The following is a 19,924-nucleotide window of genomic DNA, read 5'->3' as shown; positions in this document are numbered from 1 at the left end:
TCTCCTTCTCTCTCCTCTGTGTCTCTCACCGTCCTCTCCTTCTCTCTCCTCTGTGTCTCTGTGTCTCTCACCGTCCTCTCCTTCTCTCTCCTCTGTGTCTCTCACCGTCCTCTCCTTCTCTCTCCTCTGTGTCTCTCCTCTGTGTCTCTCCTCTGTGTCTCTCACCGTCCTCTCCTTCTCTCTCCTCTGTGTCTCTCACCGTCCTCTCCTTCTCTCTCCTCTGTGTCTCTCACCGTCCTCTCCTTGTCTCTCCTCTGTGTCTCTCACCGTCCTCTCCTTCTCTCTCCTCTGTGTCTCTCACCGTCCTCTCCTTCTCTCTCCTCTGTGTCTCTCACCGTCCTCTCCTCCTCTCTCCTCTGTGTCTCTCACCGTCCTCTCCTCCTCTCTCCTCTGTGTCTCTCACCGTCCTCTCCTCCTCTCTCCTCTGTGTCTCTGTGTCTCACCGTCCTCTCCTCCTCTCTCCTCTGTGTCTCTGTGTCTCACCGTCCTCTCCTCCTCTCTCCTCTGTGTCTCTCACCGTCCTCTCCTCCTCTCTCCTCTGTGTCTCTCACCGTCCTCTCCTTGTCTCTCCTCTGTGTGTCTCACCGTCCTCTCCTGGTCTCTCCTCTGTGTCTCTCTGTCTCTCCTCTGTGTCTCTCACCGTCCTCTCCTGGTCTCTCCTCTGTGTCTCTCTGTCTCTCCTCTGTGTCTCTGTGTCTCACCGTCCTCTCCTTCTCTCTCCTCTGTGTCTCTCACCGTCCTCTCCTTGTCTCTCCTCTGTGTCTCTCACCGTCCTCTCCTTGTCTCTCCTCTGTGTCTCTCACCGTCCTCTCCTTCTCTCTCCTCTGTGTCTCTCACCGTCCTCTCTTTCTCTCTCCTCTGTGTCTCTCACCGTCCTCTCCTTCTCTCTCCTCTGTGTCTCTCACCGTCCTCTCCTTCTCTCTCCTGGTCTCTCCTCTGTGTCTCTCATCGTCCTCTCCTTCTCTCTCCTCTGTGTCTCTCACCGTCCTCTCCTGGTCTCTCCTCTGTGTCTCCTCTGTGTCTCACCGTCCTCTCCTGGTCTCTCCTCTCAGAGGTGAACCGGCCCGTGGACCACTGTGAGGCCGGCAGCCATGACTGTGACGTGGCAGAGCGCTCTCACTGCAGCTACACAGGGAGCTCCAACTACATCTGCTCCTGCCTGCCCGGCTTCATCGGAGACGGACGCGTCTGTCAAGGTAATAATCATCATAATCATAATAATAATAATAATCATAAGAATAATAAGAATACACTTTATTTGTAATAATAATAATACACTTTATTTGTAATAATAATACACTTTATTTGTAATAATAATAATACACTTTATTTGTAATAATAATAATAACACACTTTATTTGTAATAATAATAATAATAATAATACTTCTTTATTTGTAATAATAATAATAATACACTATTTGTATTAATAATAATAATACACTTTATTTGTAATAATAATAATACACTTTATTTGTAATAATAATACACTTTATTTGTAATAATAATAATAATAATACACTTTATTTGTAATAATAATAATACACTTTATTTGTAATAATAATAATACACTTTATTTGTAATAATAATAATACACTTTATTTGTAATAATAATAATAATAATAATAATAATAATAATAATAATAATAATAATAATAATACAGTTTATTTGTAATAATAATAATAATAAACTTTATTTATACAGCGGTAGCGCCTTTCCCCCCTACCCCTACACCCTTATCCTACACCCCTTACCCTAAACCGGATTCATATCCTGCGTTTCTTCATCGAGCGCTTATCCTCATCATTATACGGGTCTTGGACCTCACGGGCGGTCCAGAGTGACGTCAGACTACACCTCCCTATTGACTCTACCGGCGGCAGGGAATCGTTGCAAGCGCTAATGGGTCCAGTGGAGCTGACTCACAACGCTGTGGAACACGGACAACGCTGTATGGAACAACGTCAACACGGCGCTGCCAACACAGGAACACGGCCTCCTCCGCGTCGTGGCCAAAGGGCCTCGCGGACAACAAACTACATTCCCAAATGTGCAGCAGGACGAGTGGTCCAGCTCGTAAATTCCACCACGAGGACACCGGAGGAGGGGCATTAACTGGTAAACCGTCTGGCCTGGTCTGGCACAGCGAGGGGGGAGGGAGGGGGGGGGACACGGTTAGGTAATACATCTGGTGTGTAGTGGAACGGTGGGACGTAGTGAGTCGCAGATGGGAATCACATCTGTTGGGATCCGGTGTGGATGATGCGAGCTGGCGAGGCGTCCCTGACCGGCCCCCAGCAGCAGCAGCACTCACGGTTCCCACAGTTCCCACTCTTCCCACACCTCTGTTTTAACCCTTCCACTACCACACTACAGAAGGTTAACCCTCTCACTGCCACACTACAGAAGGTTAACCCTCTCACTGCCACACTACAGAAGGTTAACCTTCCACTACCACACTACAGAAGGTTAACCCTCTCACTACCACACTACAGAAGGTAACCCTTCCACTACCACACTACAGAAGGTTAACCCTCTCACTGCCACACTACAGAAGGTTAACCCTCTCACTGCCACACTACAGAAGGTTAACCTTCCACTACCACACTACAGAAGGTTAACCCTCTCACTGCCACACTACAGAAGGTTAACCTTCCACTACCACACTACAGAAGGTAACCCTCTCACTGCCACACTACAGAAGGTTAACCTTTCACTGCCACACTACAGACGGTTAACCCCTTCACTACCACACTACAGAAGGTTAACCTTTCACTACCACACTACAGAAGGTTAACCTTTCACTACCACACTACAGAAGGTTAACCTTTCACTACCACACTAAAGCAGGTTAACCCTTTCACTACCACACTACAGAAGGTTAACCTTTCACTACCACACTACAGAAGGTTAACCCTCTCACTGCCACACTACAGAAGGTTAACCTTTCACTACCACACTACAGAAGGTTAACCCTCTCACTGCCACACTACAGACGGTTAACCCCTTCACTACCACACTACAGAAGGTTAACCCTTTCACAACCACACTACAGAAGGTTAACCTTTCACTACCACACTACAGAAGGTTAACCTTTCACTACCACACTGCAGAAGGTTAACCTTTCACTACCACACTACAGAAGGTTAACCTTTCACTACCACACTAAAGCAGGTTAACCCTTTCACTACCACACTACAGAAGGTTAACCTTTCACTACCACACTACAGAAGGTTAACCGTCTGTAGTGTGGCAGTGAAAGGGTTAACCTTTTGTAGTGTGGTTGTGAAAGGGTTAACAGTATGTAGTGTGGTAGTGAAAGGGTTAACCTTCTGTAGTGTGGTTGTGAAAGGGTTAACAGTCTGTAGTGTGGTAGTGAAAGGGTTAACCTTCTGTAGTGTGGTTGTGAAAGGGTTAACCTTCTGTAGTGTGGTAGTGAAAGGGTTAACCTTCTGTAGTGTGGTTGTGAAAGGGTTAACCGTCTGTAGTGTGGTAGTGAAAGGGTTAACCGTCTGTAGTGTGGCAGTGAAAGGGTCAACCTTCTGTAGTGTGGTTGTGAAAGGGTTACCCGTCTGTAGTGTGGTTGTGAAAGGGTTAACCGTCTGTAGTGTGGTAGTGAAAGGGTTAACCGTCTGTAGTGTGGTAGTGAAAGGGTCAACCTTCTGTAGTGTGGTAGTGAAAGGGTCAACCTTCTGTAGTGTGGTAGTGAAAGGGTCAACCTTCTGTAGTGTGGTTGTGAAAGGGTTAACCTTCTGTAGTGTCGTAGTGAAAGGGTTAAGAGAGATGATCCACATTGTGTTCTACATCCCTTTTTATGGCTATTTTCTTTTGTTGGAGAAAGTAGCAGGGTGGAGTGGGCGACAGAGCACTGCACAAACAACCACACGTTATTGTAACTTGTTTTTTCAAGTATGATAACAACTATATGTAGTTGGATAGTTGGAGCTGTGACAAAACCTTTTCTTCAAGGTCATTTTCAATTGAGAGAGAGAACATGAGGAGAAACCACACAGAGCACCATAAGAGAAATGGTTTAGAAGGCTGCTATGCAAGCTGTTGTATGTTGCTCCTCGTCCCTTGTTTTGCGTAAACTACCAACGTCCTTGCGGGAACCATTTGTCCACATGTTGCTGGGAATGTCAGGGTTCTCGCAATGTGGGTATTATGCCCCCTCCCCTCCCCGTGTTGCAAGAACCATATGGCCCCGCCCCCATGTTGCGGGAAATATCTTGCGAAGTGGGTTATATGCATGGTTAACCCTTTCACTACTACATTACAGAAGGTTAACCCTTTCACTACTACATTACAGAAGGTTAACCCTTTCACTACTACATTACAGAAGGTTAACCCTTTCACTACTACATTACAGAAGGTTAACCCTTTCACTACTACATTACAGAAGGTTAACCCTTTCACTACTACATTACAGAAGGTTAACCTTTCACTACCACACTACAGCAGGTTAACCCTTTCACTACCACACTACAGATGGTTAACCTTTCACTACCACACTACAGATGGTTAACCTTTCACTACCACACTACAGAAGGTTAACCCTTTCACTACCACACTACAGAAGGTTAACCTTTCACTACCACACTACAGAAGGTTAACCTTTCACTACCACACTACAGAAGGTTGACCCTTTCACTACCACACTACAGAAGGTTAACCCTTTCACCACTACATTACAGAAGGTTAACCCGTTCACTACCACACTACAGAAGGTTAACCCTTTCACTACCACACTACAGACGGTTAACCTTTCACTACCACACTACAGAAGGTTAACCTGTCACTACCACACTACAGAAGGTTAACCCTTTCACTACCACACTACAGAAGGTTAACCCTTTCACTACCACACTACATAAGGTTAACCTTTCACTACCACACTACAGAAGGTTAACCCTTTCACTACCACACTACAGAAGGTTAACCCTTTCACTACCACACTACAGAAGGTTAACCCTTTCACTACCACACTACATAAGGTTAACCTTTCACTACCACACTACAGAAGGTTAACCCTTTCACTACCACACTACAGAAGGTTAACCCTTTCACTACCACACTACAGAAGGTTAACCTTTCACTACCACACTACAGAAGGTTAACCCTTTCACTACTACACTACAGAAGGTTAACCCATTCACTACCACACTACAGAAGGTTAACCTTTCACTACCACACTACAGAAGGTTAACCCTTTCACTACCACACTACAGAAGGTTAACCCTTTCACTACCACACTGCAGAAGGTTAACCTTTCACTACCACCCTACAGAAGGTTAACCTGTCACTACCACACTACAGAAGGTTAACCCTTTCACTACCACACTACAGAAGGTTAACCCTTTCACTACCACACTAAAGACGGTTAATCTGCACCTATGTTTACACTGCAAATTTTTCTCTTGTTTTTATATTCAGATCTAATTTGATTGCCTATATTTACATCTATCTACTATTACCCTGTCCATACCTATACCACCCCCCCCCCAGCCCCCATTCTACTATGACACCCAGATTTTATATAAGGAATATCTTATCTTATATTTTCTTATCATATCTTAACAACAACAACAACAAAGCCAATGCAGCAAGGTTATTAGATAAAAAAAAAAAAATGATGTATGATTTTCTTTTTACAGTGTATGAGGGAGAGACAGGTTCTGGTGGGATCTCAGATCCCAGACCAGCAGGGGCACATTTGAGTCCAGAGGCAAGACTATATTAACCACTACCTCATATCTGGCCACTTTATGGCCCCAGCTGGGATGTGATTTATGACCATTTGAACATGGGTGAAATATGTGTGGTTGTTTGATGTGTGTCCTCTCTCACAGCTCTCACTAGGCATAAAATGGTAAATGGCTGCATTTATATTATAGCACTTGTATCCAAAGCGCTTTACAATTTGTTCCTCACACTTTACCCGTTCACTCACACATTCACACACCGACGGCGGAGGCGACCATGCAAGGTGCCAACCTGCCCTCACTGTTTACAGCATAATAGTGCTGTATATACCGTATATATACATTATATATATTTATATTTACCATATTATATCCATATCTGTCTGAATATACTTGCATATAATCATTATATATACCTACTTATACACCTGCCTATAACCCATATAACTCTGCATGATAGCATACAGTAAGGCTGTATATACCGTATATATTTTTATTTTATTCTTACCGTATATATATATTTATCCACACCTGTCTGTACATAACTGCATATAATAATTTTTACATATCTGTAGATACTATATCTATATCTGTACACATCCCTTACCTACTCTTAGTTACGCTGCTGGCCAGTATGACTTACTACCATACTGTCTTTATAGCTGTATCACTGTACATATTGATACTACAACTCTGTACATACTGTACATGCGATTAGCACTATTACTCCCCAAGGGGATCAATAAAGGAATATTTTAATCAGTAGTACTAATTTATATATGTTATACCCAGTTTAATCACCTGTACATTGTATATTACTATTGCACTTTACTCTTACATTTTTATTTATTTTCGTTGTACTGTACGCGTGCTGTATATAATGACAATGATTTTGAATCTAATCTAATCTGTTTACATAAACTCAGTTTCCATGGTAGGCCAATTGGTCAGCGCATTCTGTTCATTTGTGCATACAGAAATATGTGATTGTTCTACGAACGTGGAACAGCATTACCCTGAGTGAGACTTCACTTTACCCAGGAATATGAGTCGCCACGACCACAACACCAGAGGGAGTTTCACAAATCATGTCCAACCCAGATTCGGCTCAAACAAGGGACTAAACACGTTTCGCAATTATGCCACAATAATGTGGAACGCCCTACCCACAGCCATAGGAATGTGAATCCCTACCCTCCTTCAAAACCGCTCTCAAAAAGCACCTACGGGAGGCTGCAATTAGAAACTGGCCCCGGTAAATGTCCAAATGTCCAAACCCCCCCCCCCCCCCTAACCCAATGTACAGTTTCCTCCCCCTCAAATGTATATACTCTCTTTTAGAAACTCTTGTCTGTAAATAAACAGTACCGTATATTTGTGTATCTTGTATGTCATAAATGTCTGGATGTAACAGTACTGTAAATCTGTATGTCATAAATGTCATTATGAATTGAAAATGGGGGACCCTGATGTAAACAAGACGAAAGTCTTTCTCTGGTCTGCATCCCCTTAACAATTGTGTGTATTGAGCCGTACTGTATATTGTACCCATTCTGCAATCTGTTAATAAAAATGTCAATCAATCAATAATTTTTTTATCAGGAATGCAGCGTGTGCGTCCAAAAGCACTCAACCTCCCCTGCTTCCTATTCTGTCCCCTCTTCTTCTTCTTCTTCTTCTTCTTCTTCTTCTTCTTCTTCTTCTTCTTCTTCTTCTTCTTCTTCTTCTTCTTCTTCTTCTTCTTCTTCTTCTTCTTCTTCTTCTTCTTCTTCTTCTTCTTCTTCTTCTTCTTCTTCTTCTTCTTCTTCTTCTTCTTCTTCTTCTTCTTCTTCTTCTTCTATCCATGTTGTTGTTCTTCTTCTTCTTCTTCTTCTTCTTCTTCTTCTTCTTCTTCTTCTTCTTCTTCTTCTTCTTCTTCTTCTTCTTCTTCTTCTCCTCCTCCTCCTCCTCCTCCTTCTTCTTCTTCTTCTTCTTCTTCTTCTTCTTCTTCTTCTTCTTCTTCTTCTTCTTCTTCTTCTTCTTCTTCTTCTTCTTCTTCTTCTTCTTCTTCTTCTTCTTCCTCCTCTTCTTCTTCTCCTGCTCCCTCCTCTGCCTTTAGACATAGACGAGTGCCAGCCAGGCAGGTGCCACCGAGACGCCGTCTGCCACAACGCACAGGGTTCCTACTCCTGCCAGTGCAGGCCGGGTTTCTACGGCGACGGAGTCCACTGCTCCTCCGGTAAGTCGCTCGGAAATGCCGCGTCTATACTTTCCGTAGCCGCATTTCTGGCAGACGTTTCTGGTCATGTGACATGTGCGCCCAATAGCGTGACGAGCTGTGTCTTTGCCCATTTCCACGTCAAACAGCCTGCAAACTACCTGGCGTTCTATCGCCATGCTCTAAGACAAACTCGAACCTTAACCAACTTCGAAAGAGTGCCTAAACTTAACCAGTGTAGAAACTGCCGTCGGCCAATCAGAGAGCGTCTGCCAGAAATGCGGCTACGGAAAAATATCACGCGGAAATGCCATCGCTTCTCGTCAAGAGGAGTCACACAGTTCGACGTCGCCGCCGCTGAGCACAGACCTTTTGGGCCTCTTGCTTTCACACGGACATGAATGAGATTTCCATTTGAAGGACATTTTCAACTCTGTGTTTGAAAGAGGCTTATTTATTTATTTATTTGTGCTTTAACCCTTTCACTACCACACTACCAAAGGGTTAACCCTTTCACTGTGACAACACAGACGGTTAACCCTTTCACTACCACACTACAGACGGTTAACACTTTCACTACCACACTACAGACGGTTAACACTTTCACTACCACACTACAGAAGGTTAACCTTTCACTACAGTACCACACTACAGACGGTTAACCTTTCACTACCACACTACAGACGGTTAACCTTTCACTACCACACTACAGACGGTTAACACTTTCACTACCACACTACAGCAGGTTAACCCTTTCACTACCACACTACAGACGGTTAACCTTTCACTACCACACTACAGACGGTTAACTGTTTCACTACCACACTACAGACGGTTAACCCTTTCACTACCACAGTACAGACGGTTAACACTTTCACTACCACACTACAGACGGTTAACCGTTTCACTACCACACTACAGACGGTTAACCCTTTCACTACCACACTACAGAAGGTTAACCGTTTCACTACCACACTACAGAAGGTTAACCCTTTCACTACCACACTACAGACGGTTAAGCGTTTCACTACCACACTACAGACGGTTAACACTTTCACTACCACACTACAGACGGTTAACCTTTCACTACCACACTACAGACGGTTAACTGTTTCACTACCACACTACAGACGGTTAACACTTTCACTACCACACTACAGACGGTTAACCGTTTCACTACCACACTACAGACGGTTAACCTTTCACTACCACACTACAGACGGTTAACACTTTCACTACCACACTACAGACGGTTAACCTTTCACTACCACACTACAGACGGTTAAGCGTTTCACTACCACACTACAGACGGTTAACCTTTCACTACCACACTACAGACGGTTAAGCGTTTCACTACCACACTACAGACGGTTAACCTTTCACTACCACACTACAGACGGTTAACTGTTTCACTACCACACTACAGACGGTTAACCGTTTCACTACCACACTACAGACGGTTAACACTTTCACTACCACACTACAGAAGGTTAACCTTTCACTACCACACTACAGACGGTTAACTGTTTCACTACCACACTACATAATGTTAACCTTTCACTGCCACACTACAGACGGTTAACCTTTCACTACCACACTACAGACGGTTAACTGTTTCACTACCACACTACATAATGTTAACCTTTCACTACCACACTACAGAAGGTTAACCTTTCACTACCACACTACAGAAGGTTAACTCTTTCACTACCACACTACAGAAGGTTAACCTTTCACTACCACACTACAGACGGTTAACACTTTCACTACCACACTACAGACGGTTAACACTTTCACTACCACACTACAGAAGGTTAACACTTTCACTACCACACTACAGAAGGTTAACTGTTTCACTACCACACTACAGACGGTTAACACTTTCACTACCACACTACAGACGGTTAACACTTTCACTACCACACTACAGACGGTTAACCGTTTCACTACCACACTACAGACGGTTAACACTTTCACTACCACACTACAGACGGTTAACACTTTCACTACCACAGTACAGACGGTTAACACTTTCACTACCACACTACAGAAGGTTAACACTTTCACTACCACACTACAGACGGTTAACCGTTTCACTACCACACTACAGACGGTTAACACTTTCACTACCACACTACAGAAGGTTAACCCTTTCACTACCACACTACAGAAGGTTAACACTTTCACTACCACACTACAGACGGTTAACCGTTTCACTACCACACTACAGACGGTTAACACTTTCACTACCACACTACAGACGGTTAACACTTTCACTACCACACTACAGAAGGTTAACCCTTTCACTACCACACTACAGAAGGTTAACCATGCACTACCACACTACAGAAGGTTAACCCTTTCACTACCACACTACAGACGGTTAACACTTTCACTGCCACACTACAGAAGATTAACCTTTCACTACCACACTACAGAAGGTTAACCTTTCACTACCACACTACAGATGGTTAACCCTTTCACTACCACACTACAGACGGTTAACACTTTCACTACCACACTACAGACGGTTAACACTTTCACTACCACACTACAGACGGTTAACCGTTTCACTACCACACTACAGACGGTTAACACTTTCACTACCACACTACAGAAGGTTAACCCTTTCACTACCACACTACAGAAGGTTAACACTTTCACTACCACACTACAGACGGTTAACCGTTTCACTACCACACTACAGACGGTTAACACTTTCACTACCACACTACAGAAGGTTAACCCTTTCACTACCACACTACAGAAGGTTAACACTTTCACTACCACACTACAGACGGTTAACACTTTCACTACCACACTACAGACGGTTAACACTTTCACTACCACACGACAGAAGGTTAACCCTTTCACTACCACACTACAGACGGTTAACCGTTTCACTACCACACTACAGACGGTTAACACTTTAACTACCACACTACAGACGGTTAACCGTTTCACTACCACACTACAGACGGTTAACCCTTTCACTACCACACTACAGACGGTTAACCGTTTCACTACCACACTACAGACGGTTAACCCTTTCACTACCACACTACAGACGGTTAACCGTTTCACTACCACACTACAGACGGTTAACCGTTTCACTACCACACTACAGACGGTTAACCCTTTCACTACCACACTACAGACGGTTAACCCTTTCACTACCACACTACAGACGGTTAACACTTTCACCACCACACTACAGAAGGTTAACCTTTCACTAAGGTTAACCCTTTCACTACCACGAATGACGTATTAGTCTAATCAATGCGAGCGAAAGTCTGTGAAAGTCATCAGCACCTCGGACAGTCCCGGGAGTCGGGCCGGTTCAATGCCCAGGCCGTCCACTTGGTGGTGTTGATTTCATTGCACCTTTTCTCCAGCGCGTCCAGCTCATCTTTCGTTGGATTGGCAGCATGGCTAATAATGCTGTTCTTCTGAATACCGGTAGATGTACAGTAGCCCCGTCCATTTACATTTACATTTACATTTAGTCATTTAGCTGACGCTTTTATCCAAAGCGACTTACAAGTTCTGTGCGACAAGACAGCAAGAAGGGTATAACTCTATCAGCTGAGTAACAATGTTCATCAAAGTGTTGCGTGTTACAGTGTAGGTTAGTTTATTAGGACAAGTGCATGACATTAAGGTTAGTCGGGGTTAGATTTTTTTTTTTTTTTTTTATCATTTCAGATAATGGTTGAAGAAGTGAGTCTTTAGTCGACGGCGAAAGATTGGACGGGATTCGGCTGTCCTAACTGGGATGGGTAGTTCATTCCACCATTGTGGGGCAAGGACTGAGAATAGGCGGCTTCTCTTTGATGACCCTCCCGGAGCTTGGATAGGAGTAGATCTGAGGCGGCCAGAAGACGCAGATCGTAGGGGTCTTGAGGGTGTGTAGTTAGAGACCATTGACCGGAGGTAGGCGGGAGCGGTTCCCTTTGCCGCACGGTATGCTAGGTCGAGGGCCTTGAAGCGGATACGTGCAGCAATGGGGAGCCAGTGCAGGTCCCTAAGAAGTGGGGTGACATGGGCTGACTTCGGTAGGTTTGAGATCAGGCGGGCCGCTGCATTTTGAATGAGTTGAAGAGGCTTGGTGGCAGTGGCCGGGAGGCCAGCTAGCAGTGCGTTGCAGTAGTCGAGGCGGGAGATGACTGTTGATTGGACGAGGAGTTGGGTGGCTTCTTTTGTCAGGAAGGGGCGTATCCTTCTGACGTTGCTCAGGAGGAATCTGCAGGTTCTGGTTGTCGCTGCGATGTGAGCAGAGAAGTTCAACTGGTCGTCGAGGACAACACCAAGGTTCTTGGCGGTCGGCGACGCGGTCACAGCTGCATTCTCGACTGTGATGGAGAGGTCGGTCAGGGGGGAGGATTTGGCCGGCAGGTGGAGCAATTCTGTTTTGCTTAGGTTCAGTTTGAGGTGGTTGGTCGTCATCCAGGCGGAGATGTCGGACAGACAGGCCGAGATCCGCTCAGAGACGTGGATATCTGAGGGAGGGAAGGAGAGGAAGAGTTGAGTATCATCGGCATAACAATGATATGAGAAGCCATGAGATGTGATAATGTTACCCAGTGATTTAGTGTAGAGGGAGAAGAGAAGGGGTCCTAGGACCGAGCCCTGGGGGACACCCGTCCGGAGGGGGCGGGTGGCCGACAGAGTCCCTCTCCATGACACTTGGTAGGAGCGGTCATTGAGGTATGATGTCAGCCATGTCAGCGCAGATCCAGCCACTCCCATTCCTGCGAGGGCCGTTTATGGTTAACGGGTACGTTAAATCAAACGTAACGTTGTCCGCGGAGTAGGTCATGTTGACACAGTTTCCGTTTGATGAACGGCAGTTGAAACTTTCTACAACATTTTTTCTTTTTTTTTTTCTTTTCTTTTTTCTATCTTTTTTCTTTTTTTCTTCTTTTTCTTTTTCTTCTCTTTTTTTTTTCACCAATTCCCAGTCCCTTCCTGGTCGCTGCGCACTTACCCCCCACAGTCAGATCATCTGGGAGAGTGGAGGCTACCACGTGCTTCCTCCGACACACGTCCAGCCAATCACCGCTTCTTTTCACCTGGCAGCGCGGACTCTCACTGAGAGGGTGTAGCGTGTGGAAGGATCACACTATCCCCCTCACGTCCAATCCGCGCTTAGCAGGCGCCCCGACCGAACTGTAGGAGTCGCTGTTTACAACGACCCGGACCCACCCCGCCAGCTTCTCCCACCCTCTAATACAGCCAATTGTATTAGTGCAGACGGCCAGCCAAGCTGGTGACAACCCCGGAGCTGTGAGCTGGATTCGAACAGGCGAATCCAGCTCACAGCTCCGGGGTTGGTGACGAACGCAATCTCCGCTCGGCCACCTAACCGCCTCTCTCTATAACATTCTAAAGCCAGCGCAGTGGTAATATATTCATGGTGATTTAACCGTGAGTGTATCATGAATAATACTCACGGTTTTAGAACGCTCTCGACCAATCACAATGCGTGATCGGACCTACCTGTTGTTGTATAATAATAATCGAATAATATTAGAACATGGAACAAAGTGCAAGTAGTAATGATAATGGTGATAAAAGTAATAGTAGTGAACAGTAGTGAGGGCGGCTACGTGGCGTAGTGGGCAAGGCGCTCGCCACGAATGCGGGGAGACGCTGGGCTCGCCTGTTCGAGCCCAGCGCTCCACATTTGCTTTCAGTTTAGCTGGTCGTTCATACTAATACACATTGGCCGTATTAGGGGGTGGGAAACTGATGGGTGGGGATCGGGCGTTGTGGACAGCGACTCCCACAGGTCGGTTGGTGCGCCTGCGCAGTAGAATCAGGAAGTGTCGGGGGCAGCGTGAGCCTCCCACGCGTTACTCGTCGCCGCTGAGAGATCGAGCTGCGCAGGTGAAAAGATGCGACTGCTGTTACCTCAAGTACCGGAGGGGACTTGTGCTATCACTTAGTCCACATTACAGCCGGCTTGTGGGAGGCAAGAAACAGCGTTCGTGACAGGGGAGGGTTGAATTGGATGATACGAAATTGGGATGGGAGAAAATATAGAAAAATGGGAGAAAAAGTGGATCAAAAAAAAAAAGTAGTGAACAGTAGTGAGTGGCAGGATTCAATCAGACGGTAGTGATAGTGATGATGGTACACATGGTCCAAACCGTAACCAGTTCAGTAACACACTGTACCAGAGTCCATGCAGTGTTTATTATCAAGAGTCAGATAGTCCAAACAGCGTTTATCATCAAGAGTCAGACAGTCCAAACAGCGTTTATCATCAAGAGTCAGATAGTCCTAACAGTTCACAAGTTCACCAGCTGTTAGCTCTCCAGAAATTGGCATCAGTCTGCGCCAGTATCAAGAGCCATGTGCAACATGTCAGAAAAGTGGAGCAACATTACTTCCTGTGTTTTCGACAGATAGAAGAATGTTGGGTTTATTTAAGGTCGGGGAAAAAAGGGATTATATCTCAGTCATTATTGTCCAGTGACTCCAGAGATACATGTTCTAAATCTGTCCTGTTTAGTGATCGGGTTGGATCGGTACTCTGTACCAGCTCACCCGGTTTGACCCGATAGTATGTTTCTGCAATAATAATATTAATAATAATAATAATAATAATAATAATAATAATAATAATAATAATAATAATAATAATAATAATAATAATAATAATAATAATAATAATAATAATAATAATAATAATAATAATAATAATATCTTAAATGTATATAGCGCCTTTCAGGAGACCCAAGGCGCTTAACAGGAGGGGGCAGCTAAGGGAGGGGAACAGGGAACAACGTGACAACAAAATAATAATCAAAAGGGAAGAAAAAAAAAAAAGGAAGCGGTCAGGTGGCGTAGCGGAGATTGTGCTCGTCACCAATGCAAGAGGCTGCGGTCTTGACTCCCGGAGAGTCAGCATTGCCTTGGCTTGGGCTGATCGCTATACTAACTCGTTTGGCTGAGTTAGGGGGGGGGAAGCCGTGGGTGGGTCCTGGGCGTTGTGGACAGCGACCCCTACAGTTCGGTCGGGGCGCCTGCACAGCAAGGGTAGGATCTGGAGAAAGGTAGTGTGACCTTCCACACGTTACACTCTCCCGGTGAGAATCTGCGCTGCCAGGCTGGCTGCCGGCTGGCTGCACATGTGTCGGAGGAAAACATGTGACAGTCTCCGGCCTCCCGGACCAACAGTAGGGGGGGGTGCGCAACAACCAGGAAGGGGGTTGGGAATTGGCATAACGACTAACAGTGGGATGGGAGAAAAATCGGAAAAAAGGAGGGGGAAAAAGATAATACAATAAAATAAAATAAAAAATAAAAAAAAGGAAATCAGGCAGAGTAATTTACTATTTTGGTGAAGAGGTGGGTTTTGAGTTGGGATTTGAAGGAGTGCAGGGATGTAGCACTACGGATGTTTGGGGGGAGTGAGTTCCAGAGGGTGGGTGCGGCCACAGAGAAGGCTCTGGGACCAACAGTCTGCATGTTGGTGGTGGGGATGGAGAGGAGACCGGAGTCAGAGGACCGCAGCCTCCGGGGCGGGATGTAGGGATGGAGGAGGTCCGCTAGGTACCGGGGGGGCAATAGACGGACTTCTCGTCCACATCATCAGACTCATCAAGGAGGCAAAAAGGAACGTAATCTTGGTCAGAACAACAGGGATGACTAGATATATATTTGCATTTGTTAGCCCGATCTAAACAATCAATCCATGCCAAAGCTAGATTATGTAAAAGGTGAAAAAGACTCACACTCACAGCCATGCTTGATTTGGCAAAATGACATCCAGACGTTTTCGTTTGAAACAACGTTGCCATGGTTTCTCCGTAGAGCCATTTTTTATTGTCGCCCCATCTTGTCCATGTGTCCTAGAAATGCGGTCCTTGGTTATCCAATTCGGTAGTGTGTCACGAAAAAAAACAAGTATCCTAGAAGAAATGTGGTCGTATAGGACACGTGGTCCCGAAACTGCAGCTAATTCTATTACAGGAACATACTACTTGATCACACGATTAAGTTGTACTTTATTAATCCCCATAGGGACATTATTCCTCTGCATTTGACCCGTGTTGACCACTGAGAGTACCCAGAGGAACCTGGATTTTTGCTTACGTACTTTTGACTTTCTATTTTATACTTTTTATTAGGGATGTCCGATATTATCAGCCTACCGATATTATCGGCCGATATTGGCATTAAAATGTGATATCGGATTTTTTTTTCTTTTTTTTTTTACATTTCTAGAACCTTTATTTACCCAGGCAAGCAAGTAAGAACAAATTCTGATTGTATTTATTGTCAAAAGAATGCATAATGTTGTGTTAATTCCACAACAAGAGATATGTCATGTTAATTACCTGAAATTATTACGTTTTTTGGGGGGGAAACCCTGCATATATCGTATCGGTTGATATCGGTATCGGAAATTAAGAGTTGGACAATATCGGTATATCGGTATCGGTAAAAAAGCCAATATCGAGCATCCCTACTTTTTATCTAGCACACTCCCAGGAGCTCATAACAAACAGAAAAAAGCATTTCATAGAAAAGTATTCTGTATTTTACTATGACAACTAATAAAGAAACTTGAAACTTGAACTTGAGGAGCAGCGGGCAGCGGGCAGCCGCAGACAGGGGGGCCCGGGGCCAACTCCCGTTGTAATGCCATGGGCAGGAGGGCATACCTAGCATGCATGTATTTTGGTGTAGGAGGAAACTGGAGTACATTACATTTACATTTAGTCATTTAGCTGACGCTTTTATCCAAAGTGACTTACAAGTTCTGTACGACAAGTCATCAGGAAGGGCACAACTCTATCAGCTGAGTAACAATGTTCATCAAAGTGTGGATCGTGCTACAGTGTAGGTTCGTTTATTACGCGCCTCTCTCGGTACACTGTCTGTCGTGCGGTCAGCTGGCATCGGGTTCCATGTCGTCTCGTCTGGTCGTGATCAGACCAGACTGTTATACGGTTTATTTTAGTCGATGTCTCTCTCTCCTCTAAATAGCCGTGACGTAGGCAATTTGGGTAAAGTAAACTTCATCTATTGCAGTTACACAAGAGATCGTTTTCAGTATAAACTTTAGTTTATTTCATCACGCTGTTTATTGGCAGAGAATTCCTGTTTGGATTTGCGCTTCTGACTCAATCTATTGGTGGCGCGGCTGGAATGTGTTTTTTGAGAAGGTTCCCACTCATTCCCCTCAGAAAGCCGGATAGACAGGAATCTGCCCTGGCTGAGGGAGACAGTGTGCGGTGGTGGTGTAGCCAACATGGACTGTAGTTTGAGTAAGTTGTGGTTCTCATTTGATAAAACGAACCGCATAATAGTATAATGGGGGGGTGTGGGGGGGGGGGCAACAGTGGCTCAGCAGCTAGAGCTGTTGTCTGGTATTCAGAAGGTTCCCTGTTCGATGCCGGCTCCTCCTGGCTGTGTGTCGAAGTCTTAACCCCCTGATGACCAGGTTGGTAGTAGCACTGTTGTGGAATTTTTTTTACTTTTAAATTGAAAAGAATTTTAAGAAAAATGTTAAGAATTGTTAAATCAGCCAAACAGTGAAGCTGTAGAAATTCAGAAGGAGTCAATTTGTATGGCCAAAAATAAATGAACCGAACAAATAGCAGGTTTTCTTGCGAGCCGAGCGGGAGTGTCATATCCTGGAGGCGTGTCATATCCTGGAGGCTGGGGGCGTGTCATATCCTGGAGGCTGGGGGGCGTGTCATATCCTGGAGGCTGGGGGCGTGTCATATCCTGGAGGCTGGGGGCGTGTCATCCTGGAGGCTGGGTGGCGTGTCATATCCTGGAGGCTGGGGGCGTGTCATATCCTGGAGGCTGGGGGCGTGTCATATCCTGGAGGCTGGGGGCGTGTCATATCCTGGAGGCTGGGGGCGTGTCATATCCTGGAGACTGGAAAGAGCACGGCGGCCGGCAACGATGGAGAAGTCAAATCAAATCATATCAAATCAAATCACATTTATTTGTAGAGCCCCGAAATCGCACACGAACCCCCCCCCCCCATGGGCTTCACAGGTCAAGAAGAAACATCACAATAGATCCACAACAAAAACCACCATGAAACCCCACAATTTTGCCTAATCAACGTCAAAGTAAAATGAGAAATCGTGGTAAAAAAGGAAAAAAAGAAAACGGCGTGCAGCGTTTACTGCTGCTAATACCGTTTACGGTCACTCAGCACGAGAGAGGACTACTGAGTTCAGTTGACGTTAGCGGTGGTAATGTGTGCAGCGTGCTGCGTTTGAATCCAAAACGGAGAGAGAGGGACCTTTCAATTTGCAGCTGGCAGTCAGTCAGTCGGTCTGTGTGTCTGTTTGTGATCAGTGGACACGACGAGCTAAATGCTCCCCAGCGTCGGTTCAATCTGCTTGGGTCTACGATCCGGGTCGATTAAACGGTAGGGCTGTCCCCGACTAAGGATTTGGATGGTCGACTAGGATTGGCCAAAATTTGCAGTTTTTTTTTTGTATCATTCCATTTGGGCTGTGGGGGGTGCTTAATGTCTGAAGGAGTCGACTGAAGGCCTCTTGTCCTCTGCAAAAGCATGCAATTGGTCCACTGATGGATACATCTTGATATGTGTCTAGTCTAGTGTGTTCATTAGACGAGTGAAATCCTCTTTCAGTGCCTCTGTGCCTGTTTTCGTAGGCAGTTAGCCTCTGGTATGCGTGCCATTAGCGTTAGCCACGCTGCTAGGCCTCTTTTCTTTTGGAAAGAATGATAAAAAAAATAAAAAATACATTTTTTTTTTATTATATTCGACTAAGAGGTTGGCCAGTCGACTACGGCTCCTTTCGACCGATTAGTCGACTAATCGATTAATAGGGGTCAGCCCTATTAAACGGGGGGCGACTGTGTGCGACAATTGTGCTGCACCTCGAGCCATTTAACCCTTTCACCCGCCACACTAACAACAACAACGGGTTAACCCTTTCACGGCGACGATACGGAAGGTTAACCCTTTTCGTGCATCACTGAGCACAGGGTGACAGTTACCATCTTCCTGGACTTTTACTTTTGAAACAACACTGTTCATTATTACACTTACTGAAGACTTCAGTAGACTTCTGTATATTTTTTACTGTATATTTTATTCTATTCTTATTCTTAGGCAATTAGTTTTGTTATTCCTATTCGTGACTTTGTTCCGTCTAAATGTTTACTGTGAGCGATTTGTAGTGTCAAATTTCCCTCGGGATAATTAAAGTATTTCTATTCTATTCTATTCTATTCACTGCCACACGACAACGGGTTAACCCTTTCACAACCACACTGCAGACCGGTTAGCCGTCTGTAGTGTGGTAGTGAAAGGGTTAACCGCCTGTAGTGTGGTTGTGAAAGGGTTAACCCGTTGTCGTGTGGCAGTAAATAGAATAGAATAGAATAGAAATACTTTAATTATCCCGAGGGAATAATAGTAGGAATCCCCCCCCCCCCCCTCACCAGGAAGACGAAAGCGACCAAACCGGCCTCTAAATGCTCATCTGCCATGAGTTTCAATGAGAACTTGGACCGTGAGCAGGTTTTTTTTTTTTTTTTTGCTAAAGTTATTCAAAACAAACACCCATTAAAAGGGGTCGTTAACCACTTAAGCCTTTTTCAAGGTGGCTCCAAGGTCAAGGTCAGCGCTAAAGGTGCCACACACCACTGGAAAGCTGGGACCCTAAGGAATCATTTGACATACATTGAGTGTCAATATGTCACCTCTATTAATATGCAATAAACATGTTTTGAATATATTCAAATCATTATAATTCTAAGTATAGAGAGAGAGGCTTGGGGACATTATATCTATGCTTAATAATAGCCATTGCTATACTCGATTATGCCCCATGAGATGTGCAATTTAAACAATTTAAACAAGGTCAAAAGTCCCTCCACAGTATCACAGTAAGACAGCAAGACCTTCAATCAATCAAATGTATTTGTATTAGCACATTTAAACATGACACTTGTCAACCAAAGTGCTTCACAGTAAGTCGCGTAGAAAAGAAAAAAAAAGTGCTCCTAAAGTATAA

The 19,924-nt window shown here is 44.8% G+C and overlaps 1 protein-coding gene across 2 annotated transcripts in view; it reads left to right on the top strand.

Moving 5' to 3' along the window:
- The window catches only part of nid1a (nidogen 1a), a 114,713-nt gene that overhangs the window by 52,343 nt on the left and 42,446 nt on the right, over positions 1 to 19,924 (top strand). For both annotated transcript variants that reach the window (XM_084322194.1, XM_084322195.1), the window contains 2 exons: positions 1,053 to 1,196; positions 7,800 to 7,919. In XM_084322194.1, the coding sequence (XP_084178320.1) occupies positions 1,053 to 1,196; positions 7,800 to 7,919 (264 nt within the window). The remainder of the gene's footprint in view (positions 1 to 1,052; positions 1,197 to 7,799; positions 7,920 to 19,924) is intronic.

The sequence above is a fragment of the Notolepis coatsorum genome (assembly GCF_963971535.1).
Source record: "Notolepis coatsorum genome assembly, chromosome: 9".
Classification (NCBI taxonomy): Eukaryota; Metazoa; Chordata; class Actinopteri; order Aulopiformes; family Paralepididae; genus Notolepis; species Notolepis coatsorum.
The sequence above is the reverse complement of the archived record's forward strand: the minus strand, read 5'-3'. Positions and strand labels throughout refer to the sequence as shown.